This window comes from Nannospalax galili, unplaced genomic scaffold, assembly GCF_000622305.1.
Source record: "Nannospalax galili isolate Female #2095 unplaced genomic scaffold, S.galili_v1.0 scaffold880, whole genome shotgun sequence".
Classification (NCBI taxonomy): Eukaryota; Metazoa; Chordata; class Mammalia; order Rodentia; family Spalacidae; genus Nannospalax; species Nannospalax galili.
Genome location: NW_008345873.1, coordinates 409,325 through 431,800, shown reverse-complemented (window position 1 = coordinate 431,800; position 22,476 = coordinate 409,325). Strand labels below are relative to the sequence as shown.

The 22,476-nt window shown below is 38.7% G+C and overlaps 3 protein-coding genes across 8 annotated transcripts in view; 2 read left to right on the top strand and 1 right to left on the bottom strand.

Annotated features, from left to right (window-relative positions):
* The window catches only part of Brcc3 (BRCA1/BRCA2-containing complex subunit 3), a 30,081-nt gene extending 27,680 nt beyond the window's left edge, over positions 1-2,401 (bottom strand). Inside the window, exons 1-3 of one of the 3 annotated variants that reach the window (XM_008842046.2) lie at positions 2,191-2,401; positions 1,558-1,574; positions 660-744 (exon numbers count right to left, since the gene is read on the bottom strand). In XM_008842046.2, coding sequence (XP_008840268.1) covers positions 660-744; positions 1,558-1,574; positions 2,191-2,313 — 225 coding nt within the window. In that variant the 5' untranslated portion in view covers positions 2,314-2,401. The remainder of the gene's footprint in view (positions 1-659; positions 745-1,557; positions 1,575-2,190) is intronic. The other 2 variants (XM_008842047.2, XM_029567768.1) reach the window with 2 other exon arrangements.
* Positions 2,402-2,813: 412 nt separating this feature from the next.
* Mtcp1 (mature T cell proliferation 1) lies at positions 2,814-8,363 on the top strand. Its single transcript, XM_008842041.3, has 5 exons — positions 2,814-3,022; positions 7,354-7,505; positions 7,614-7,784; positions 7,865-7,916; positions 8,000-8,363. Exons 2-4 carry the CDS (start codon positions 7,401-7,403, stop codon positions 7,910-7,912), a joined length of 324 nt encoding a protein of 107 aa, XP_008840263.1. The 5' UTR covers positions 2,814-3,022; positions 7,354-7,400; the 3' UTR covers positions 7,913-7,916; positions 8,000-8,363.
* On the top strand, positions 2,820-15,806 carry Cmc4 (C-X9-C motif containing 4). 4 transcript variants are annotated; one of them, XM_017800328.1, is made up of 3 exons: positions 2,820-3,022; positions 9,532-9,599; positions 15,453-15,806. In XM_017800328.1, exons 2-3 carry the CDS (start codon positions 9,542-9,544, stop codon positions 15,599-15,601), a joined length of 207 nt encoding a protein of 68 aa, XP_017655817.1. In that variant the 5' UTR covers positions 2,820-3,022; positions 9,532-9,541; the 3' UTR covers positions 15,602-15,806. The 4 variants fall into 4 exon arrangements, with proteins under 4 accessions (XP_017655817.1, XP_008840266.1, XP_029423630.1 ...); XM_008842044.3 differs by lacking the exon at positions 2,820-3,022 and adding an exon at positions 7,652-7,784; XM_029567770.1 differs by lacking the exon at positions 2,820-3,022 and adding an exon at positions 8,086-8,363.
* Positions 15,807-22,476: the final 6,670 nt, after the last annotated feature.

Below are 22,476 nucleotides of genomic sequence, written 5' to 3'. Positions count from 1 at the left end.
AAAGAGAGAGAGAGAGAGAGAGAGAGAGAGAGAGAGAGAGAGAGCTCAATATTGTTTCTATTTTTCTAGAAAACCTTGACTAATACAGGAAGAAAGGCATTATCATGAAGAAGTTTGTATTTAAGGGTAATAAGTGGAATTTTGTCTAATACCACAGAGAAAGCATAAGAAATAATTTTATTGTGTTTTACAGAAGTATTGGGCTCTGATATAGTAGAGGGAAAACTAGCTGGTCTTAGACTAATGAATGGCAGAAAAATCGGGGTGGACGTGCACACACAGGAGAAAAGCCAGGGTAGTGTAAGAATCATGACACCATGAATAGTTTGCCTGGGAGAAGTATGAGGTTGTTAAATAGACTACTGAGGCTTGGATAAAGAGATAATCAGAATAAGCAAATGCTAAAATCTCCAGGAAGGTGGGAGAAAGGCTAGGAAACAGGCAGTGACGGCAAGGAGGAGAGGAACAGAGTATGCTGATAGGTGTTATTCCTTCTGATTAAGTTGCCACAAAGATCAGAAAACTAGGTCTCGTTCCAGTGAGATTGCTTTTTCCTCTAATTTTACTAGAATGTTCTGCCCAATCACAAAGCAGATTAATATTCTGTCTAAGGTGATGAAACAGACTACAGAAAGCATGCAAAATTTCAGCATACATACCTTTTCAGCAACGGTGCGCATTTCAGTTCCACTGTATGTAAATTTGGAGTCACTCCTATTGGAGATAGATTCGAAAAGGGGAGAACTGGGGTTTGGAATAGAAAAAGGAATTAAAGAAAAATAATAGGATGAACAGTTTTGCAATACAACCTTAGCAGAAGCAAAAGATGAAGGAAGGGGAACAGGCCAGAGGTGCTAAAATAGACTCTGGGTATTAAGAGGGGAGGGCTTGAGAAGCAGAGTGAGTTATGCCTTGAAGTTTAAACAAAGGGTACCCAAAGGTGTCACCATCTTTCAAGCTACTGGGAATCTCTAGGATCACCGTAGGGTTCCCAGAGGGGCAAGTCAGAAACCCACCGACAATTTGGATGGAGGATTGCATCAATAAGAGAAAAGCCTCTCAGCATGTGTATATTATCTACCACAAAGAAAGTTAGTGGCATGTCACTCACATTTCATAGAAAAGAGAATGTAAAACACATAAAGCAAGGAAATGGAAAGTGATTGAACCAAATGTCAAGTGTATTAACATGCTGCCTTTATTTCAGTCAACAAAATTCTGTTTCTGTAAGTATCATGCAGTAACCAATTGGGCTACTGGAGCTCCAACAAAGCTGTATAAGAACTTTCACAGGTTCACTTATAGTGTTGGTTCCTTCAGCCAAATTTTCCCACATAGACGCAAGCATAAATATCTCAAATGAAAATCATGCTATGACATACAGTTGAAACGAACCTTTAGTATTGGGGTAGAACTCAGATTGTATTGATGAGGGAGCTCTGTGCCCTTAATGGTAATTTAAGATACAATATGTAGACACTATTACCAAAGCTGTCCTAATTCTCCATTAAGAATCACTTTGCAGAGATTATCATAAGTAAACAAATATAGTCTTACCTTGTGTCATCATTCAACTAGAGTGGGAAAGAGCAGAAAACATTAGACATACTTATTTAATTATAGGATGCAGATTTATATGAAAATTAGGTCATATGTTCAAACACACCAGCATGAAAGGCTGAAGAATTGATTTCGACTATATACAACTGAATTGTATTTTCTTGCCTACTTTCCTCACCTACTCTGGAACGTTTACCCACAGCACAAACTTTGTAGTTCATGAAGCCCTTCTGTCTTGTGGTCTTTGCTTCGCTTTGAAATACTTTAGCAAGACCTCTGCTTCCCACAGGGAAGACTAGTGGGGAGATAAGAGGTTCTTACCACCAAGGGGCAGCTTGTTTACTGATCTCTCAAAGTACTGATTATACTAGAGTGTGTTTCTGTTCTGGCTTGCTCTCTTGGCCCCTTCGCCTGATAACCTCAGCAGCAAACCCCCACCACCACGGAGTTCATGCAGATCGCTGAGGGCTTGCAGGAAAATAAGCAAGGGTCAGAGGGCCAGAGGAAAAGGCCCTCGCGACAGTGCTATTAGGAAACCTGAAAGGATCTAAAGTAGCGATCCGGTGGCCTCCCAGGCGCCTCGGGGACCACTCGGGACGGCTCAGCAGGATTGCAGTCCAACCTACTCACCTCCCCTATACACAGACCCATCACCTCTTCCTTCTCTGTGCTCAGAGCGTGGTTGAGACAAACTAAGAAAGCGTCAGACTCAAGATGAACCGCCTGCACGGCTTGCACCACCTGCACCGCCATCTTGGTCAGCTCCAGTCACGTCTGCCTGGGACCCACAGCAGCCTGGCCAACCCGGTGCTTAGGCGCAGCCTCCCTAGCCAGGCACACCGCGCTCCGCCCAGGCCTGGCCTAGCGGCGCGGATTCTACGGGGGCGGAGCCTGGGCATGGGGCGGGGGCGGGGCCGGGCCGGGGGCGGGCCCCGCCTAGCAGCACCTGGGAGACGCCCGGGTCGCTTGGGGCAGGCGTGGCAGTGGGACGGTGGGTGGTGGCCGGCCAAAGTCCGCGAGGCTGGCGGGCGGTGGGGCGGCCGGGAGTCGGTGTTCTCCCGCTGGGGCAGACGTGGGCTGGTGAGTAGCGCCGGGGTGCCGGCGCCCATTTTGCCCGCCCGCTGAGGAAAGCCCTGCGCGGCCTACATGCGGCAGGGACAGCCTTTTGAGTAAGGCGCTCTCGCCGCGAACGCTGGCCTCTTTTGAAAGTCGGTCCTAAGACAGTTAAGGTTTTGTTTTGTTTTATTTCCAAGTCGCAGCCTCTGAATCTGCCTGGACCACTTCCGGTTGCTGGCCTGCGCCTCCTAACTTCGGTCCTAGTGACCTCGGCCCGGGATGCCCCTTGGTTCGTCCTGGGCTCACGTCGCGATCTCTGCTTGAGTGGCCCGGGGTGGGGGACCTGGAAGTTTTAGCCTAGCTGTTCTGGAGGCGGAGTAATTAGTACAAGAAACATTGTATTCATGTGAGTAACCTTTTACAGAAACAGCGTTTTACTGTGTGTCAAAAAGTATCACTCAGCTTGCGTGCTGCACTTTCTACAAAGGCTTTTAGATTTAATACAGGAAGGAAATTAAGGGACTTCACTTTTTATTAGTGTCAGTGTATCAAATCAGCTAACTAGAATATAAATTTTCTCTGTTCTCCTTCATGTTATCAGACATGGTGAACTTACATGTAAAAAGTAATCTTATTTTAAGGTATGCTAATGACTCAAGAGTTTAAGAGTACAGATCTTCCAATTTACAAGTTTACAAATTACACGAGGGTTTTAGCACTGATTCTAATCGAATGGAAAATATATGCCATGCAGCCTTCGCAGCCTATTCGCGATTGCTTGAATTTGGTTTTTTTAATCCTTCTGTACTTCTGATGAAGCCAGGCAGATATGGCAGTACTGGAAAGGGAATTTATTCAAGGTGCTTCTTGAAGAGGTGTTGATGCTTTGCTCTTTTCTCCCAAGTCAGTTCCAACCCAAGTCTCCCCACAAATACTGTTCCAAATCCAGGGCACTGTGGTGGTGTAATATGCCAGCAACATTTGTTTTTACCTAATGCTTATTAATCACTTGGCACAGCTTTTCATGATTAAGTCTCATAACGATAAAAGTTGGAGAAACTGCAAGGGACCTATCTACGTTTTCTCTTCAAGTTTCAAATTTATGTCATATGTTACTTTCAGTTACTGTTCATGGCTAGCATATCCTGCCCTGATGGGGCAGCAAGGACTGCTCATCTCATTATGATGTTTGCTCATGGGATATTTTGAATTTATCAAGTTGTTTTAGCTACCTTCAAGAACAAAAATACCTTTGTTGTTTTTAGGCAATCTCATATTCTAGACTTCCATTGACTTTATAATGTTCATACTACTTTTTACAGCTCCAAACATTTAATTGGAGTGGCAAATAATGATTAACATTTATAGCAAACTTACTATGTGCTAAATACTCTACTAAACATTTAGCTGTGTGATCTTGGAGGAGTTATCTAACTTCTCTGCCTGAATTTCTTCACCTTCCCACCTTAAAGTGGAAGTAATACAAATATGCACCCCGTAGGGCCCTATGAATATTGTGAAGATCAAATGGGTCAATGTACATAGACATATGTAAAACATATGAGAAGTGTTAAGTACTATTACAATCAATATGTTCATCATTTTACATCTCAGGAAAACTGAAGTAGAAAGAGATTAACTTGCCTGAGGGCACAAAGTTTATAAGTTACACAAGCTGATTCCTGCGCCTATGTTTTTGACACTTGAATACGTTTATTAAATAACTTAAAATAAGCATATTCAACTTATTGAGGTTTAAAAATTCAAATACCTCAAAATTAAAGCAAATCATATTTTTTTTAAAAAAGATCCAAAACAATTCATTCTGTAAAGGAAAATGAAGGTCTTATTTAAATTACAACCTAAGGAAGCCTTTCTATATATTATGTCATTCATTTAGAACTTGATTTACAAAGTATCTAAAAATAATCTGTCTAGGCCAAAATATAATTTCTGGAATGGAGGCAGTCTAATCTCAGTGGATGATATAGTTGTAAAATTATATAAACATTTTGGGGTACATTTTTATTTGAAAGTGGTAATGTTCCTTAAGTTAAATTCCACAGGTATATACTCCACGTATTGTATAGTATGTTGTATGTAAATTTATCTTGAGGTTTTAAGAGATCCGTTTTAGTTTGAGGAATCTTGAATTTTGTGAACAAGTGTCATGTGCCAGAAATGTTTAGTCAGATAGTTTTGGAAAATGTTAAACAATGTAAAGTTTCTGTATAACTTGGTTGCAGTTTTTACTATGCTAATGTGGTTTTTATGATTTCTAAGATTCCCAAACTTATTTGACCAAGGATAATATTGGTAGCAAGTATTCTAAGAATCACATTTATGAAAATTATGTTCCATTTATACAATGTGATTTTTATAGGCTTTGATCTGAATGCATCTTGCTCAGCCTTTGCATTTCTCTACCAAAGATATTGATGGTTTCATGTTATGTGGTGGCTTATCACTGAAGTGAGCTGTCATGTTCTAAATGATAGCACACACAAATCCAGGCTAATGTGTTGAGGGTTGTTCCCTGGTTCATCTTACCAATGCCCTGCATGTTAACCTTTGCAGATCACAGCAGCCCATTATACTGCCTTTCTTCTGAGAATATTTTGTAGTGGCTCATAGTAGTTCAGAACATCACTTGCAATCTGTCTTCTTTTCCACTAGAATTATTTCCTTTCAGTGTCAGTATGACTAATAAAGTTTTGTTTTCATTCAAAATAAATTTCAATGTCAACATGTCGGTTGTGGCTAGGACCCATCTATGAAGTTGAGATGGTCTTGAGACCCTTAAAAGTTGGTTTCTACTTTTGAAATTGTGATTTGGGGGCTCAAAAATCAAGGTTTTTAACATGCTTTATTTGTTTATCTTCCTAAAGTTCTAGAGGAGAGACAAAACAGTTGTATTTGCTAAATGGAAAAAAGACTTCAAAAACTATAGCTAGAGACTCATGCATTTTAGGCAGGTAGAAAGGAACAGCAAGAATACGGAGCTTGAAACAAGCCTGGTATTTGAAGGCAATGTTTTGAATACATTGGTAGCAGTGATATTTGCTGGAATTGGTGACAGGATGTAGCAACTGAATGAGAGGAAGAGATTAAAGCTAACATAACTTTTGAGTGTATAGAAGAGGTAGTGTTGTCATTGAGAGAAAGGAGAGAGAGCATATCCATGTGAAAAGGTGAACGTATGAGAGGGTCTGAATCAAAATCACTCAGGGAATAAATGAATGAAGTAACTATGATACTTTAAGATTATTCACAAAATGAGACCGTCTTTGTGGGTTTTAGACAGGGTCTCCTTATGTAGTTAGCCTAGAACTCACTATGTATACCAGGTTGGCTTCCAACTTACTGTATAACCCAGGCTGGCCTGGACCTTGCTCAGCCTCTGGCTTGTTGGGATTACAGGCATGCACCACCATACCCATTTTTGAGACAATTTATTAAGCCTATAAAAGTTTTTTCCCCTCTAGGGGATAGGAATAGAAACAATGGATGAAAAAAAAAAAGATTTAGGATGTTATCCTTGAAAAAAGAAAGGCTTGGATTACTTCTTTATTTCTGGCTTCTTCCCATTCTACATCATATAATTGGCATTAGGTTTGCTCTGGACAGTCTCACTTTGAAAGTTCTAACCTCCCAACTATGCTTTATTTCCTTTCCCACATAATAGCCACCTAATTGGAATGGGAGATGTCTTTTTATTCTGGGACAGATACCCAATGACATATGTATGCTCTGTTAAAGGTATACAGACACTGAAACTGCACCATGATGCTATGAGTGGGGTCCAACAGATTCATTCATGAAAATGCATATGAAGTTACTGATCTCCAAGGCTGGGCAGAGAACTGTTATGAAGAGAGTTGCCTTGCCACCCAAAACTCTGAAAACTGTACTTTCTTAGTATTTCTTAAAGGACAGAGAGGCCTTTGGGGCCTTCTGATTTGGACAATAAAAATTTACAACTATGCCTCTATGGAAAAACAGGCTCCTGTGATAACCTGCAGCATTTCTTAATTGAAACAAGGCTCTAGATGGGTAACTATGATTTGCTGTTAGAAATCCATGAAACCACACTAAATATTTTTCCTAAAATGGAAATCTCTAGATAAGCCTAGCTAATATAAATAACATTTTAATAAAACAACAAATATATTCTTTGCCCTTGTAACAAACTTTATTTCCATTTAGAAAGCCATAAATATCATTGAGAATGTTACCTTTTTAAAAATGTAAACTGCTTGACAGTGGCTTTTATCTGGGAAATATTGCATGCATGTGTCTCTTTCACTACCTTTCTGCCAAAATCATGTGTGCTTAGGTACACTTTTGCACATTTTCTGTTGCTAACCCATTTTATTAGATACTGCTTTGTAAATGAGAGAGAGAGAGAGAGAGAGAGAGAGAGAGAGAGAGAGAGAGAGAGAGACAGACCAGTGCCCAGCCTCCTGACGTTCCTGTCCCACCTTCCCACAGAACTTACCTAGAATTCTTGGGTGCTTTGCCATAGAAAGTTAGCATTACTTAAGGCTCTGCCTGAGTGTCACTTCAGTGTCATTTCCAGAAAGCTTCAGATGTCCTTTGATATGTTTAAGTTGTACAAATAGATATGTATGAGATTTGGTTCTAGTTGGTGGTTGCTACTCCCACATCACCTTGCTCACTGGTGAGTTCGTCCAAACCCCAAAAGTCACACCTGTGTCCTGTGCGCGGATGCTGCAGGCTTAGGTGGAGAAAAGCAGGGCTAGAATTGGAACCCAAAGCCCAGAATGGCAAGAGAGGATGTGGGGGCTCCACCCGATCATCTCTGGGTTCACCAAGAAGGTATCTACCGCGACGAGTATCAGCGCACATGGGTGGCTGTTGTCGAAGAGGTAACTCTTGATTTTCTATATTCCTTTATTTTGCTTACAAGTAATTTGGTTTCTATCTAGTCTTAATATTCTGAAGTCTTCGGTTTTATTTTTGATCATCCCTATCAGGAGACAAGTTTCCTAAAGGCACGAGTCCAGCAAGTTCAGGTTCCCTTAGGTGACGCAGCTAGGCCAAGTCACCTTCTTACCTCCCAACTACCTCTCATGTGGCAACTCTACCCAGAGGAGCGCTACATGGATAACAACTCTCGCTTGTGGCAGATTCAGCATCATTTAATGGTACACATGTTGCTTAATCACTTTCCATTTTACTGGGGCTGTATAACAGAGTACTCTATAAATTTTCCTTTTTCTGACAGGTCAGGGGAGTACAGGAACTACTGCTTAAGCTTTTGCCTGATGATTAACCTGGTATGTATTTCTATTTTTCCTTCCTTCCTCCTCTTTGTTTTGACCCTATTCAGTTGTAGTAATGTTAATGATTTTTTTTTCAGGTGCTGGAATTCTAGGAAGATACGCTCCTCTGTTCTGTTCATTATATGGCAATCACTTCATTCACCACTGCAGTGCTCCCACCTTTGGGCCTTGGGGGAGGGAGTAGGTTGGAAAACTGGTCAAGAACACAGATGTTTAGGAAGGGTCTTGAAGAATACTGCCAGTGACACTACAGAAAGGGTTATACAGGGCAGAAATCAAGCCAACAAAAGCACTTAGTCAGGATATGTCATTTGAAATTGACTCCTTTGGAAATTGCCATAAAACCTTTAATGGACATCATCGGATGGAACTGGGATCTGATGAATCCCACAAAAGTCAGCACATGCTACAGAACAGATGGCCCTCATCACCAAGGACTTGGTACTGATTTAGAGAGAAGAGAGCAGCTCCTAGCAGCATCAACATGTATTTGTTGCTTATTTTTCCCTGCAGCAAATTCGCCTGCCTTTCTTTCTCCCATCCTGTAAATATGTGAGGTTTTGTTCTAGTGTTTCCCATCCCAGTACTGACCTAATTTGGATCTACTGAGAACTTAAGGAGTTCTGGGGGGAAAGGGTTATTTGTATTGATGAAATTAGCTACAAAGGCTCCTAGGCCTTTCTTCTTTCTGAAACTGTGTCTTTGAATTGTTAGAAGTTTCTTAGCAAATCCATGTGCACCTAAATTCTTTCTCTGGTTACAAATATTTTAAATAAGATGGTTTCCAGAAGAGCTTCAAAACAAATAATGTTAACTTGAACTGGCACCTTCTCAGGAGGTAACAGCAACTAATATTGCTGATTCCTAGGAAAGCATTTCTGCTACCTGTAAAGAATTTCCTGAATTAAAGCAGTCGTGACAGTTTATATACATTAAAGTAAGGTTTTACTTTTTACAACAAGTCTCGGGCCCAGAGCAGTGGTGCATGTCTATAGTCCCAGATACTCGGGAGGCTGAGGCAGGAGGATCACTTGACCCCAGGAGTTTGACACCAGCCTAAGAAACATAATGAGGCCTGTCTTAAAACAAACAAAAAATATTTGGGTGTGATAGCTACCATGTACTGGGTCCTTACTGCTTTTCAGCCACTATTCTGTGAACTTTATATACTTTATCACCTTTAGCCCTTCCATCAGTTCTTTGAGGTACGTATGATTCCTATTCACATGAATAGTGAGGAGAAAAAAATATTTAAAGAATGTAATCATTTACTAAGGATTTCTTCTGTGAATCATAGAGCCAGACAATGGGCCAGGGCTGTTAAGCTGTGGTGTCACTCCAGCGTTGGTTTACAATAGTCAAGATGACTAGATTGAATTTGGGTGTTTTTTCCCATGTACAGCTATTTATATCTTTCATACTTAATGAAATGGAGATATAAAAATATAGTTCATTCATCCTATCAAGGAGAAGAGTATTTTAGTACAATTATTTTCTAGAAATTATAAGGATATGCTACTTGCCTCAAAAGGAAGTTACATGTAGAGGGGCTTTAAAGTCTTTATGAGTGAGTAAAAAAGCAAAATTATAATCATTTTTCTTGTTTTAGTTTTCTGGATATGCCGCAAAAGGATCCATGCCAGAAACAAGCCTGTGAAATACAGCAATGTTTGCAAGGTAGTATATAGAACTAAAAACAAAACTTTACCTGTGAACTAACTATAAGAACCAATTATTCTTTTGTCAGCAACCTTAATTAACCCTGACTGTAATATTTGTATAATTAACTAACTGAATATTTTCTCCATTATGTCATAAAATATATAGAATACTAAAAGTGATGTGGTATAGGGAATGGGAGGCCATAGCTCAGTGGTATACCACTTGCCTAGCATATGCAAAGCCTTGGGTTCCACCCTCAGTACCACACACAAAACATGACATGATATAAGCTAGGTGTTCTTGAGCCCAGTTATACATTAGAATTACCTGGAGAACTTTAAAAACTTGTCTAGAACACTTAAAGAAGACTTTGTGAGATAGGGTCTGGGCAGGAATCATTCTAGAAAGCTAAACAGGTGATTTTAATGCCCTCAGAGTTGAGAAGTACTGAGGTGAGCAAAGCCCTTTTATGAAAAGACTGGTTTAGAGATCGGGATGTGGCTCGGGGATAGAGCACTTGCCTAGCGTATACTAAGCCCTAGTTTCCATCCTGAGCAGTACATTTATGTACAAAGAGAACACACTTGGGAGTGCACACTTGTAATCCCAACACTTGGAACACAAAAGCAGGAGGATCATACACTTGAAACCATCCTGGGTGACAAAGTGACAGCGTATCTCAAAAAATAAACAGAAGTAAATAAAACATAGACATGTTTTAAAACTAGTCCTTTAAGGGCTAGGAATTAGGTCAGTGGAGGAGTAAACTACCCAGTATTCATGAGGTTCTCATTTTGATCCCTAGCACTGAAAGAAAACAAAACAACTACCAAAACAAAATAGAACTATTGGATAACTGACTTTTTAATATACTATATATTGTATAAAATAATGGGTTTCATTGTGACATTTTCATGCATGTGTTATAATCAAACTAAGCCCCCTCATTGTCTTCTCTTGTCTCATACCCTTATACACTGGTTCCTTTACTTTCTCCAAACACCACTTCTACTTTCCTATCCTTAAAAAAAAATCTAGATACTACATATGAGAGGAAAATATGGTGTATTTGTTTTTTGAGTAGTCTCCATCAATTTTCTTGAAAATTACATGATGTTCTTTAATGCCTGATCAACACACACACACACACACACTCTCTCTCTCTCTCTCTCTCTCTCTCTCTCTCTCTCTCTCTCTCTCTATCCATCTATTGATGGACACCAAGGCTGATTCTACCTTGGCTATTGTGAATAGAGCCACATTAAACATGGGTATGCAGATACATGTATTGTATACTGATTTATTTTCCTTCAATTATAAACCCAAGTGATACAACAAAATCGTGTGTTAGTCTAAACTGCATACTAATTTTTATACTGGCTGGACTAATTTATATTTCCAGCCAGCAGTATATAAGACTTTTTATTCCCCACTCTCTGCACTTTCACCAGTATTTATTTTCTTGATAGCCATTCGGACTGGGGTGAGATAGAATTTTTAATTTCAGCACTTGGAACATAGAGGTAGGAAGATCAGGAGTTCAAGGCCAGCGTCAGCTACAGAAAAAGTTCAAGGCCACCCTGGGCTACATGGAGACTCTGTCTAAAAAAAAAAAAAAAATCTGTTCTTTTATTTTACATTTCCCTGATGGCTAAGAATGTTGAATTTTTTTTTGACCATTTGCACTTTTGCAAACTATCAGGTCAGCCAGGCATGGTTGCATACACCTGTAAATCTAGAACTCTGGAGGCTGAAGCAGGAGGATCACAAATTTGATACCAGCCTGGGCTTCATAGCAAGGCTCTCTCAAAACAACAACAAAAAAACAGGGTTAGTAGCACAGGCATGTGTTCTTAGTTACTCAGGAAGCTAAGGCAGGAGGATCACAAGTTCAAGGCCATCTGGGGTACATAGTAATATTCAGTGTTACCCTGGAAAACTTAGTGAGCCCTGTCAAAATCAAAAGTAAAAAAAGAGAGCTGGAGAGACGGCTCCACAGTTAAGAGCACTGACTACTGTTGCAGAGGACCTGGGTTCAATTCCAGCACCTACATGGTGGCTGACAACTGTCTGTAACTCCAGTTCCAGGGGATCCAGTGCCCTCTTCTGACTCCCGTGGGCATTACACAACACAGGTGCACTTACATACATGCAGGCAATACACTCGTACACATAATTTTTTTTTAATTTAAGATGGCTGAGGGGAGAGAAAGAACAAGAAAGACAATGAGCAAGAACTATTTTTGATTTCTTTACAGGTTCTAGATATTAATTACCTGTCAACTATATAGTTGGCAAAGATTTTTGGCCATTTGTAGACGTGTCTCTTTGCTCATTTTTTCAGTTCTCTTTTAAAGATTGTGTGTGTGTGTGTGTGTGTGTGTGTGTGTGTGTGTGTGTGTAGTTGTGTAGGTGCCCATGGTGGCCAGCCAGAAGAGGGCATTGGATCCCCTGGAACTGGAGTTACAGGCAGTTGTGAGCCACCAGTGTGGGTGTGGGGAACTGAACTCTGGTTCTCTCTAAGAGCAACAAGCACTCTTAATCACTGAGCCATCTCTCCACCCCCATCATTTATCAGTTCTTGCTATTACTTCCTGAGCTATTTGAGTCCTTTTCAGAAAGTCCTTGCCTATTCCTCTATGTTGTGTTTTTCCTACAGTTTCCTCGAGCAGTTTCAGAATTTGAAGTCTTTTTAAAATTTTTTTAAAATTTTTGTTATTTTATGTGTATGAGTGTATTGCTTGCATGTATGTGAGTGCACCCATGTCATGCAGTGCCGTGGTGGTCAGAAGAGGGCGTTGGATTCCCCTGGAACTGGAGTTAAGGACGGTTCGTAGCTGCCATGTGGGTGCTGGGAATCGAACCCAGGTCCTCTGCAAGAGCTATCAGTGCTCTTAACCTCAGCCATCTCTCCAGCCCAGAATTTGAGGTCTTATAGTAAAGTATTTTATCCATTTTGAATTGATTTTTCTGAAGGGTGAGAAATGAACCCAATTTCATTCTACTACATGTGAATACCCAGTTTTCCCAACACCACGTTTTGAAGAGGCTGTCTTTTCTCTAATGTACAGTTTGGGGCATCTTTGCCAAAAATCATGTGGCTGTAGCTGTGTAGGTTTACACCTGGATCCTCTATTCTAGTCCATTGATCTATATGTCTGTTTTTGCTCTAGTGCCATGCTGTTTTTGTTACTATGGCTCTGGGGTATAACTTATAATTAGGTGTGATGCAACTTCCAACATTGCTCTTTTTGCTCAGGATTGCTTTGGCTACTCAGGATCATTTGCTCTTCTATATGAATTTTAGAATTTTTTTTCCAGTTTTGTGAAGAACATCATTGATGTTTTGGCGGTGATTGCATTGACTCTATAGATCACTTTGACCAGTATGGCTGGCCATTTTATCACTTTTCTACTGATCTGTGAGCATGGGAGACCTTTCTATATTCTAATGTCTTCAATTTCTTCTTCAGTGTTTCACAATTTTCATTGAAAGGTCTTTTCCCTTCTAAGTTAGGTATATTATTTTTTGAGGCTATTGTTTTCCTGATTTATTTCTTAACAAGTTTATTATTGGTATATTAAAAAGCTACTGATTTTTATTTGATTTTTTTATCCTGCTTGTTAGTTTGTTGAATTTATCAGTTCTAAAGCTTTTGGTGGCACCTTGGGCTTTTTTCTAATAGAATTACATTTACCAACAGGAATGATTTGACTTCCTACTTTCCTGTTTGTATTCACTTTCTTTCTTTTGCCTGATTTCTCTGGCTAAAATTTCAAGTACTATATTGAGTAAGGTAAAGAAAATGGAAATTTTTTCCTAAAATGGAATTTCTTTCATAGGGAAAATGTTTTCAGTTTTTCCCCATTCAGTATTATATGGGTCTGTTATAGATAGTATTTATTCTGTAAAGATACAATCCTATACTTAAGTTTCTCCAGTTTATCATGAAAGGGTGTTGGTTTTTATTGAAAGCCTTTTCTTTGTCATGTGGTTATTTGCCTTGATTCTATTTGTATACTGTATATACTGATTTCTATATGTTGAGCCATACTTGCATCCCTGAAATGAAACCAACCTAATCATGGTATTTGATTTTTTCAACGTATTGTTCAATTAAGTTTTCAAGTACTTGGGTTTTGTACATGTATGTTCATCAAGGATATTGGTTTTGTAGAGTGAGTTTAGAAGAATTATTTCCCTTTCTAATTTATGGAATAGTTTGAGGAGCACTGGTGTTAGTTCTTTAAAATACTGGTTGTAGAGCATTGTTCTAGCAAGTGTAAGGCCCTAAGTTCAGTCCCCACTGCCACAAATCTCTCAGGTCCTGTCCCCTTCTTTGTTGGGAGACTTTTTATTATATTTTCAATCACATTGCTTGCTATTGATTTATTTAGATTTTTTTCATATCCTCTTGGTTCAGTTTTGGTAAGTCGTGGGTACAGAAATTTGTCCATTTTTCCTAGACTTTCTACTTTGTGGACATACTATTTTTTTTTCAGAATATTCATTAATGATTTCACTGGTTTCTGTTATAGTATCACTTTTGCCTTCAATTTTTATTATTATTATTGGTATACTGGAAATTGAATCTGGAGCCTTGTGCAAGTACTCTATTACAGTTATATTTCCAGGTTTCTTGTTACTTTTTTAAAACTTTGAGGCAGGGTCTCACTAAGTTATCTTGTCACTTTGAACTCACCCAGCAGTCCTTGGACTTCATTTAAGACCCTCCTACGTCAACCTCCTGAGTAGTTTAGTCTAAATTAAACTATAAGGCCTGCACTGCCAGGCCTAATTTTATTAATTGATTAGTTTGGCTAAAGCTTTGTCAGTTTTGTTTGCCATTTCACAAAGTCAACTCTTTGTTTCATTAATTCTTATTTTTATATTCTCCATTTCATTAATTTCCCCCTTCATTTTTATTTCCTTTCCATCTACCAATTTTGATCTTGAATTGTTTTTATTTTTCTATGACCTTGAGATGCACCCTTAGGTATTTATATAAGATCTGATTTTTTAACATGGGCATTCATGTCTATAAATTATGAGTTTAACTGTACCATAGATCAAATAAATGGACCTAACAAATATCTACAGAATATGCCATCTAACAGCAGCATAATACATATTCCCATCAGCCTATAGAAGTTTCTCCAGGTGTATCCCTAGTGCCTCAGGAATGAGTAGGGAGGCCAAACTGTCCTCTGAGTTTTGCTCTGTGGATGGGGCCTGCAACAACCAGACAATTCCCAGGCCTTGGTCTTAACATGTTCAGTCCTAGACCCCACAGTCATCTTACCAGCTTTTCTTTGTTTTATGACCTTTCAAAACCAAACAAACATTCTTAGCTCTCAGTTTTATTTTTAAAAGGGCTAAATTATGCTAGGCATGGTGGTACATGCCTTTAATCGCAGCACTTGAAAGGCAGAGGCCAGCACTGTGAGATTGAGGCTAGCCTGGTCTACATAGTGAGTTCCACGTGGGCTGGAGCTAGGGAGACCCTGTCAAAAAAAAAAAAGACTAAATTTGACCCTTAAGTTGTAATTTGCTTAAAAATTGTATGAAAATGATGATTTTTCTAATTCATCAAGTTATCAAAAACTGCCAAAGTCACCTGACTTTAAATTATATATTAAAATAGCTTTCAACTGCTTTATAAATCATACTTTTCTTCCTAGTTTACCTATTAACAAATTTCTAAATAAAGAATTCAGTAGAGTATATATATTTATATATTATATATATATATATCTTCCTTCTAGGTAGTAAATGAAAAAGGGTGGAGTGAAATATGCTAATCTAACTTCCTTATGCCTTCTTTGTTGTATGAGATCATGACTAAGGGTTGCCTGTCTGTTTTTCAGCCAACAACTATATGGAATCTAAGTGTCAAGCTGTCATCCAAGAACTGCGTAAGTGTTGTGCTCGATATCCCAAGGGAAGCTCTCTTGTCTGCTCAGGATTTGAGAAAGAAGAGGAAGAAAACCTGACACTGAAGTCTGGATCCAAGTAAAGTGCTGAGAAGTTAAATGCTGCTCCATATTCCCTCCAAGTGTGTTTTATTTACTGTCTCTTCTTCAAATCAGCAGCAAATAGCAAATCTTTAAGAGTTAGCAATATGCCATCTATGCAAAATAGATCAAAATATCAGTATATTAGAAAATGAATACATATAATGTAAAAGTGAACTGCTAAAATAAACCTGTTTAACATGAAAATGTTTGGTTTGGTACATACAAAACATTTTAAGAGACTATTAGACATATATTAATGAATCCTTTAACACTTGAGTTCAGACTATTACCTGGATCTTGATCTTGTTCCCTGGTCCTTGGGTCTCTGTTGAATGAATTCAGATAAGACACACAGAGCATAATATAGGAAATACAGTTTGTTACAGAATAGCATGAAGCACTCTGAAGAGTGAGTAGGCAATGGCCAGAGAGACCATTACACTGACATACATGTTGAGGTAGGTTTTATGTATATATACACACTATTTTGTAAAGTTGCCAAAATAGGCAGCTTTCCCACAGGTGTTTTCCTGTCCTCGTAACTGACAGGCCCATTTGCATTAACTCTTAAGGGGGAGGGGACAAAATTATGTCTTTATTCTTTACCAGAAAGCCCTTGGCTAGATAGTAATCTTAGAATTTTAGGGACAATTCAGAATGCCAACCACCCATTGTTAAAGATACTTAGATCCCATTCTTCTTCAGATCAGTAATCAAAGACCTGAAGTTTCAGTTCCTGGTTTTACAAACTGCTGATTGAGTGAGGGAACCATCCTCAATAATCTTCAAGCCTACTAATATCTAACTAGCTACCTAACAAGTCACTAATGCCAATGATAAACTAAAGTCACATGAAGTCCTCCATTATCCCAGTCTTGATATCCTTCATAGATTGCATGCTACATTAATTCAAAGCTTCCATTAACCTAACAATAACAAAAATGCAAAGTTACCTTCCAGATGCCAGTAGAAGCATTTCATTCTGGCTTTGCATCTCCCACACAGTGACTAGGAACAGGTGCTTAATATTTGTTTAGTGACAGGAAAGGCACATAGTCTTCTAATGTTCAGTAATCCCAAATTTATCATTAAATCCCAGCACTCGGGAGGCAGAGGCAGGCAGATCTCTGTGAGTTCAAGGCCAGCCTGGTCTACATAGTTCCAGGACAGCTGGGGCGATGGGAGACCCTGTCTCAAAAAGACCAAAAAAAAAAAAAAAACCTGAAGAAATACTTTGATTGGAAGCCAGTCAGGCAGCAACAGAATTAAGAATATTAGTTGGCTTATTGTCTATTTAGGTCCTTATAACCAAAACCTGGTTATGGTAGATCCTGACATTTGGCAATTGCAGTTACTGTATGCTCACTTGCTTTCCTCAAATAGATGTTAGTATTACCATTGTCCCTACCCCCCAAAAGAAACATGCCTTGGAACTGGGGATATAACTGAGTTTGTAGAGTGCTTGTCTAGCATGTATGTGACCTTGGATTTTGATCCCCAGTGCTGCATAAATCAGACATGATGATACAAACTGATAATCCCAGCAGTCAGGTATCAGGAGTTAACCATCATCCCCAACCAAATAGTAGACAAGCTATATGCAACCCCTTTTTAGAAAATATTTTATTATTTTTATTTTATATATATAAGTATATTACATGCAGGTGTGTAAGTGGATCCGTGTCCTGCAGTGTACACAGAGGTCAGAAGAAGGTATGAGAATCCCAGTACCCACATGGCAACTAACAGCCATTCGTAGCTACAGTTCCAGGAGATCTGACACCCTCTTCTGATCTCTGTGAGAACTGCACAACATGGGTGCACCTACATACATGCAGGCAATATACTTATACACATAAAATAAATTTAAAAAAGAGGAAAGAACAGATGCCTTCGTAAGAGTAGGAGAAAATTTTGGTAGTTCTTTGATGTTCAAATACCTTTATTTGATACCAACTATTTTTCTTGAGAGAGAGAGAGAGAGAGAGGAGAGAGAGAGAGAGAGAGAGAGAGAGAGAGAGAGAGAGAGAGAGGTGAGTACCAGCACACACATACCATGGTGGGCATTTGGAGGCCAGAGGCCAACTTTCAGGAGTTGATTCTCCTTCTGCTGTGGGATCTGGGAATCAAATTTGGGTGTCAGGCTGGCTTGTGCTTTTACCTACTGAGCCATCTTGCTGGCTCTCCAACACTACTTTAAAGCAACATTCACGAAAAACATTTACAGGAATCACTGTACCAAGGAAATAAAAGACTTCCATGCTTAGATAATGGAGGAATGCTAGGCAAGACGCAAGGAAATAGGCTTCTTTTATGTCAGACTTTAGTTTTTCAATATGAGATACATTTCTTTGTAGGACTATTCTGTTGCTAAAGTGAACCCTTTTTAATAATTTTTTGTTTTTTATGTGTATGAATGTTTTACCTGCATGTATGTATGTGTACCTATGTGTGCAGTGCCCACAGAGGCCAGAATACTTGATCTGGAGTTAAGGATGGTTATTAGCCACTATGTGGGTACTGGGAACTGAATCTAGGTCCTCAGCAAGAGCAGTGAGTGCTCTTAACCTCTGAGCCATCTCCCCAGCCCCATGAACCCCTTTTGTAGATAAGCATTTCTTTGAATGATTGCCTTCTAAAGAGACTTGGGAGATGCTGCCTTAGAAACATTCAGTCCAGAGACCACCAGAAAGTGCTGGTTCTGGCCTCCCTCTGGCATAGGGGCTGAGAATGCAGGGGACTGCCTGAGAGCCCCTAGATCCTGCCTCCACATGGTGCTGATCTGAAGCCATCAGTTCCCTCCAAAATAAAACCTGAGAGAACATGAAACCTGTACCAGCCAGCTTTATATAACCAATAAGGAAAGGACCGAGGCACACCATTAATACAAACAGAAGCATACTTCAACTTAATTCTCATATCAGAATCATTAACAAAAGAAATTCACATGCCAAAATCACAACAAAAGAATAATACAATGGAAATCCAAAACACTATGTCCCCACCAAACTCCACCAGTCCTGTAGAAGAGATCTACAAGGAGAACATACTACAGATAACCCAGAACACTGAATTTAAAAGAACAATCATAAACATGATCAAGGAATTCAATGAATTTAAAGAACACATGAACAAACAAAGCAAAGAGCTCAAAAAAGATAGGGATAAACTTTTGAATGAATTTACGAAAGAGAAACATTGAAGAAAACTCAGGCAGAAATGAAGAAGGAAGTGCAAAACTCAATAAGCCAACTTGAAACAACATGGGAAAGCCTCACTGCTAGAATGAATGAAAACAGAATATCAACACTGGAGGATAAAGTTGTAGAATTGGACCACTCAAGCTAAGATTATGTAAATTTTTTTAAAAACACAGGAATGGACTATGCAGGAGATGTGGGACACCATGAAAAGACCAAATTCATGTATCATCAGCATAGAGGAAGGAGAAGAATTTCAGGTTAATGGTATTGACCAGATCTTAAACAGGATTGTAGAAGAGAATTTCCTGAAATTAAGGAAAGACATCCCCATATAAAGGCAGGAAGCACATAGAACTCCAAATAGAAAGGATCAGAAAAGAAACCCCACAATGTATCATAGTAAAAACCCTAAATGTGAAGAACAAAGAGAAGTTTTTAAAAAATCTTTAAAACACACTCACATACAAGGGAAAGCCCATCAGAATTACAGCTGACTAATCAATGCAAACTATGAAAGCCAGAAGAGCCTGGACCAAGGTATTTCCAGTACTACATGACAATAGATGCCAGACCAGAATACTTTACCCAGAAAAAATATATATTATACTTGAAGGGGAAAGAAAAATCTTCCGTAACACAAATAGCCTTGAAAGAACACATGTCCACAAAACCAGCCCTTCAAAAGTTACCTGAAGCAATACAGAGAGTGGAAAGAGAAACCCTACACACTACGGGCAAATGAAGAAAATAAATAAAGGTATAATTGAGGAAACACAAAATTAGACAGAGAACACAAACAGCAATGAAAATGATGGCAACCAATACACACCTTTCAATAATAACCTTAAATACCAATGGACTAAACTCCGCAGTCAAAACACACAGGCTAAATGAATGGATTAAGAAACAAAATCCAACTCTTTGCTGCCTGCAAGAAACCTATCTCACCTTCAAGGACAGGCACTTCCTTCAGATAAAAGGATGGAAAAGACTATTCTAAGCAAATGGCACTAAGAAACAAGCAGGGGTTGCAATGTTAATATCTGACAAAATAGACTTCAAAGTAAAACTAATCAGAAGACATAAAGAGGGCCACTTCATTCTGATCAAAGGAACAATGAATCAAGAAGATATTACAATCATGAACATATATTCACCAAACTCCGGTGCACCCAAATTCATAAAAACAATACTACAGGACTTTAAGACACAGATTAACCCCAGCTCAGTAATAGTAGGGGACTTGAATACCCCACTGTCTCCATTATGGACAGTCAACTGGACAAAGAATAAACAGAGAGATGTCTGAATTAAATGATACCATACATCAAATGGACCTAACAGACATCTTTCAAATATTCCACCCAAACACCAAAGAATATACTTTCTACTCAGCACCCCATGGAACTTTTTCAAAAATTGACCACATACTGGGCCACAAAACAAACCTCAACAAATGCAAAAAAATTGAAATAATTCCATGCATTTTATCAGTCCACAATGCAATAAAGCTCAAAATCTACACTGGACAAAGCCCTAGTCACTACAGGAACTCATGGCAGTTAAACAACGCACTCCTAAACAATGAGTGGGTCAAAGGAGAAATTAAGAAAGAAATAAAAGAATTCCTGGAATTCAATGAAAAGGACAATACAACACAACACAACATCTGGGACACTTTAAAAGCACTCCAAAGAGGGAAGCTTATAGCTCTAAGTGCCTACATTAAAAAAAATTAGCAGAATTCTACCAGACATTTAAAGAAGACTTCCGACCAATACTACTTAAATTATTGAAAATGATAGAAACAGAGGGAGAACTCCCAAATTCCTTCTATGAAGCTAATCACACTAATACCAAAAGCAGGTAAAGACACAACCAAAAAAGAAAACTATAGACCCATATCCTTAATGAACATGGATGCAAAAATTCTCAAAATACTTGCAAACCGCATACAGATGTACATCAAAAACATCACTCACCATGATCAAGGAGGCTTTATTCCAGAGATTCAGGGATGGTTCAATATATGCAAGTCAATAAATGTCATTACTCATATAAATGGACTTATAAAGACAAAAACCACATCATCATCTCAATAGATGCAGAAAAGGCTTTTGACAAAATTCAGCATGCATTTATGTTCAAAGTCCTAGAGGGAATTGGACTGGAGGGAAGATAATACCTCAACATAATTAAAGCTATATACAACAAACCCACAGCCAACATCATTCTAAATGGAGAAAAACTGGAAGCATTCCCATTAAAATCAGGAATCAGACAAGGATGTCCACTACCTCCACTCCTTTACAACATAGTGCTTGAAATTCTTGCTAGAAGAATAAGACAGAAGAAGGAAATTAAAGGAGTTCTAATTGGAAAAGAAGAGGTCAAACTATCCTTTTTTGCAGATGATATGATACTATACCTAAAATATCCCAAAATTTCCACCAGAAAACTCTTAGAACTGATCAACACTTTCAGTATAGTTGCAGGTTATAAATCAATCTACAAAAATCAGTAGCCTTTCTATATACAAGTAACAAGCAATTGGAGAAAGAGTACAGGGAAATGCTCCCATTCACAAATGCTGAAAAAAAATATCCTGGAATAAATCTGACAAAAGACATCAAAGATCTCTACAATGAAAATTTTAAATCATTAAAGAGATTGAGGAAGACACCAGGAGATGGAAGGACTCCCAGGCTCATGGATTGGAAGAATTAATACTGTGAAAATGACCATCCTACCAAAAGCAACATACAGATTAAATGCAATGCCAACCAAAATCCCCATGACATACTTCACAGAATTAGAAAAAGCCATCCTTAAATTCATATGGAATCACAAAAGAGCCCGGATAGCCAAAGCAACCCTGAGCACAAAGAGCAATGCTGAGGGGGTTTACTATACCAGATCTCAAAGTATACTAAAGCTATCGTCATTAAAACAGCATGGAACTGACACAAAAATAGACACATAGATCAATGGAACATCATTGAAGACCCAAACCCAAGTACATGCACTTTCAGCCATCTGATATTTGACAAAGGTCAAGGACATACAATGGAGGAAAGACAGCATCTTCAACAAATGGTGCTGGCAAAACTGGATCTCCACCTGTGGAATAATGAAACTAAATCCTTACCTTCACCTTGCACGAAAGTCAACTCCAAATGGATCAAAGACCTCAATGTGAAAATGGAAACCCTGAAACTATTAGAAGAAAATATTGGCAGTAACTTACAAGACATAGGTGTAGGAAAGGACTTTATAAATCTGACAGAAGTTGCTCAGGAATTAAGTCAGCAATCAACAAGTGGGACCTCATTAAACTAAAAAGCTTCTGTACAGCAAAAGATACAATAACAAAAGTGGAGAGAAAACCCATAGAATGGGAAAAAATCTTCACCAGTGACACATCTGATAGAAGAATCGAGAAACCAGATGACCCAATTAAAAGATGGGCTAAAGATCTAAACAGAGAGTTCTTAAAGGAAGAAATAAAGATGTCTAAGAAACATTTCAAAATGTGTTCAACATTGTTAGTAATCAAGGAAACGCAAATTAAAACCAAGATTTCATTTTACCCAGTAAGACTGGCTAAGATCAAAAGGAAAAATGATGCAAAAGACTCAGGAAATAAGTGTGGAGAACACTTAAAAAACTAA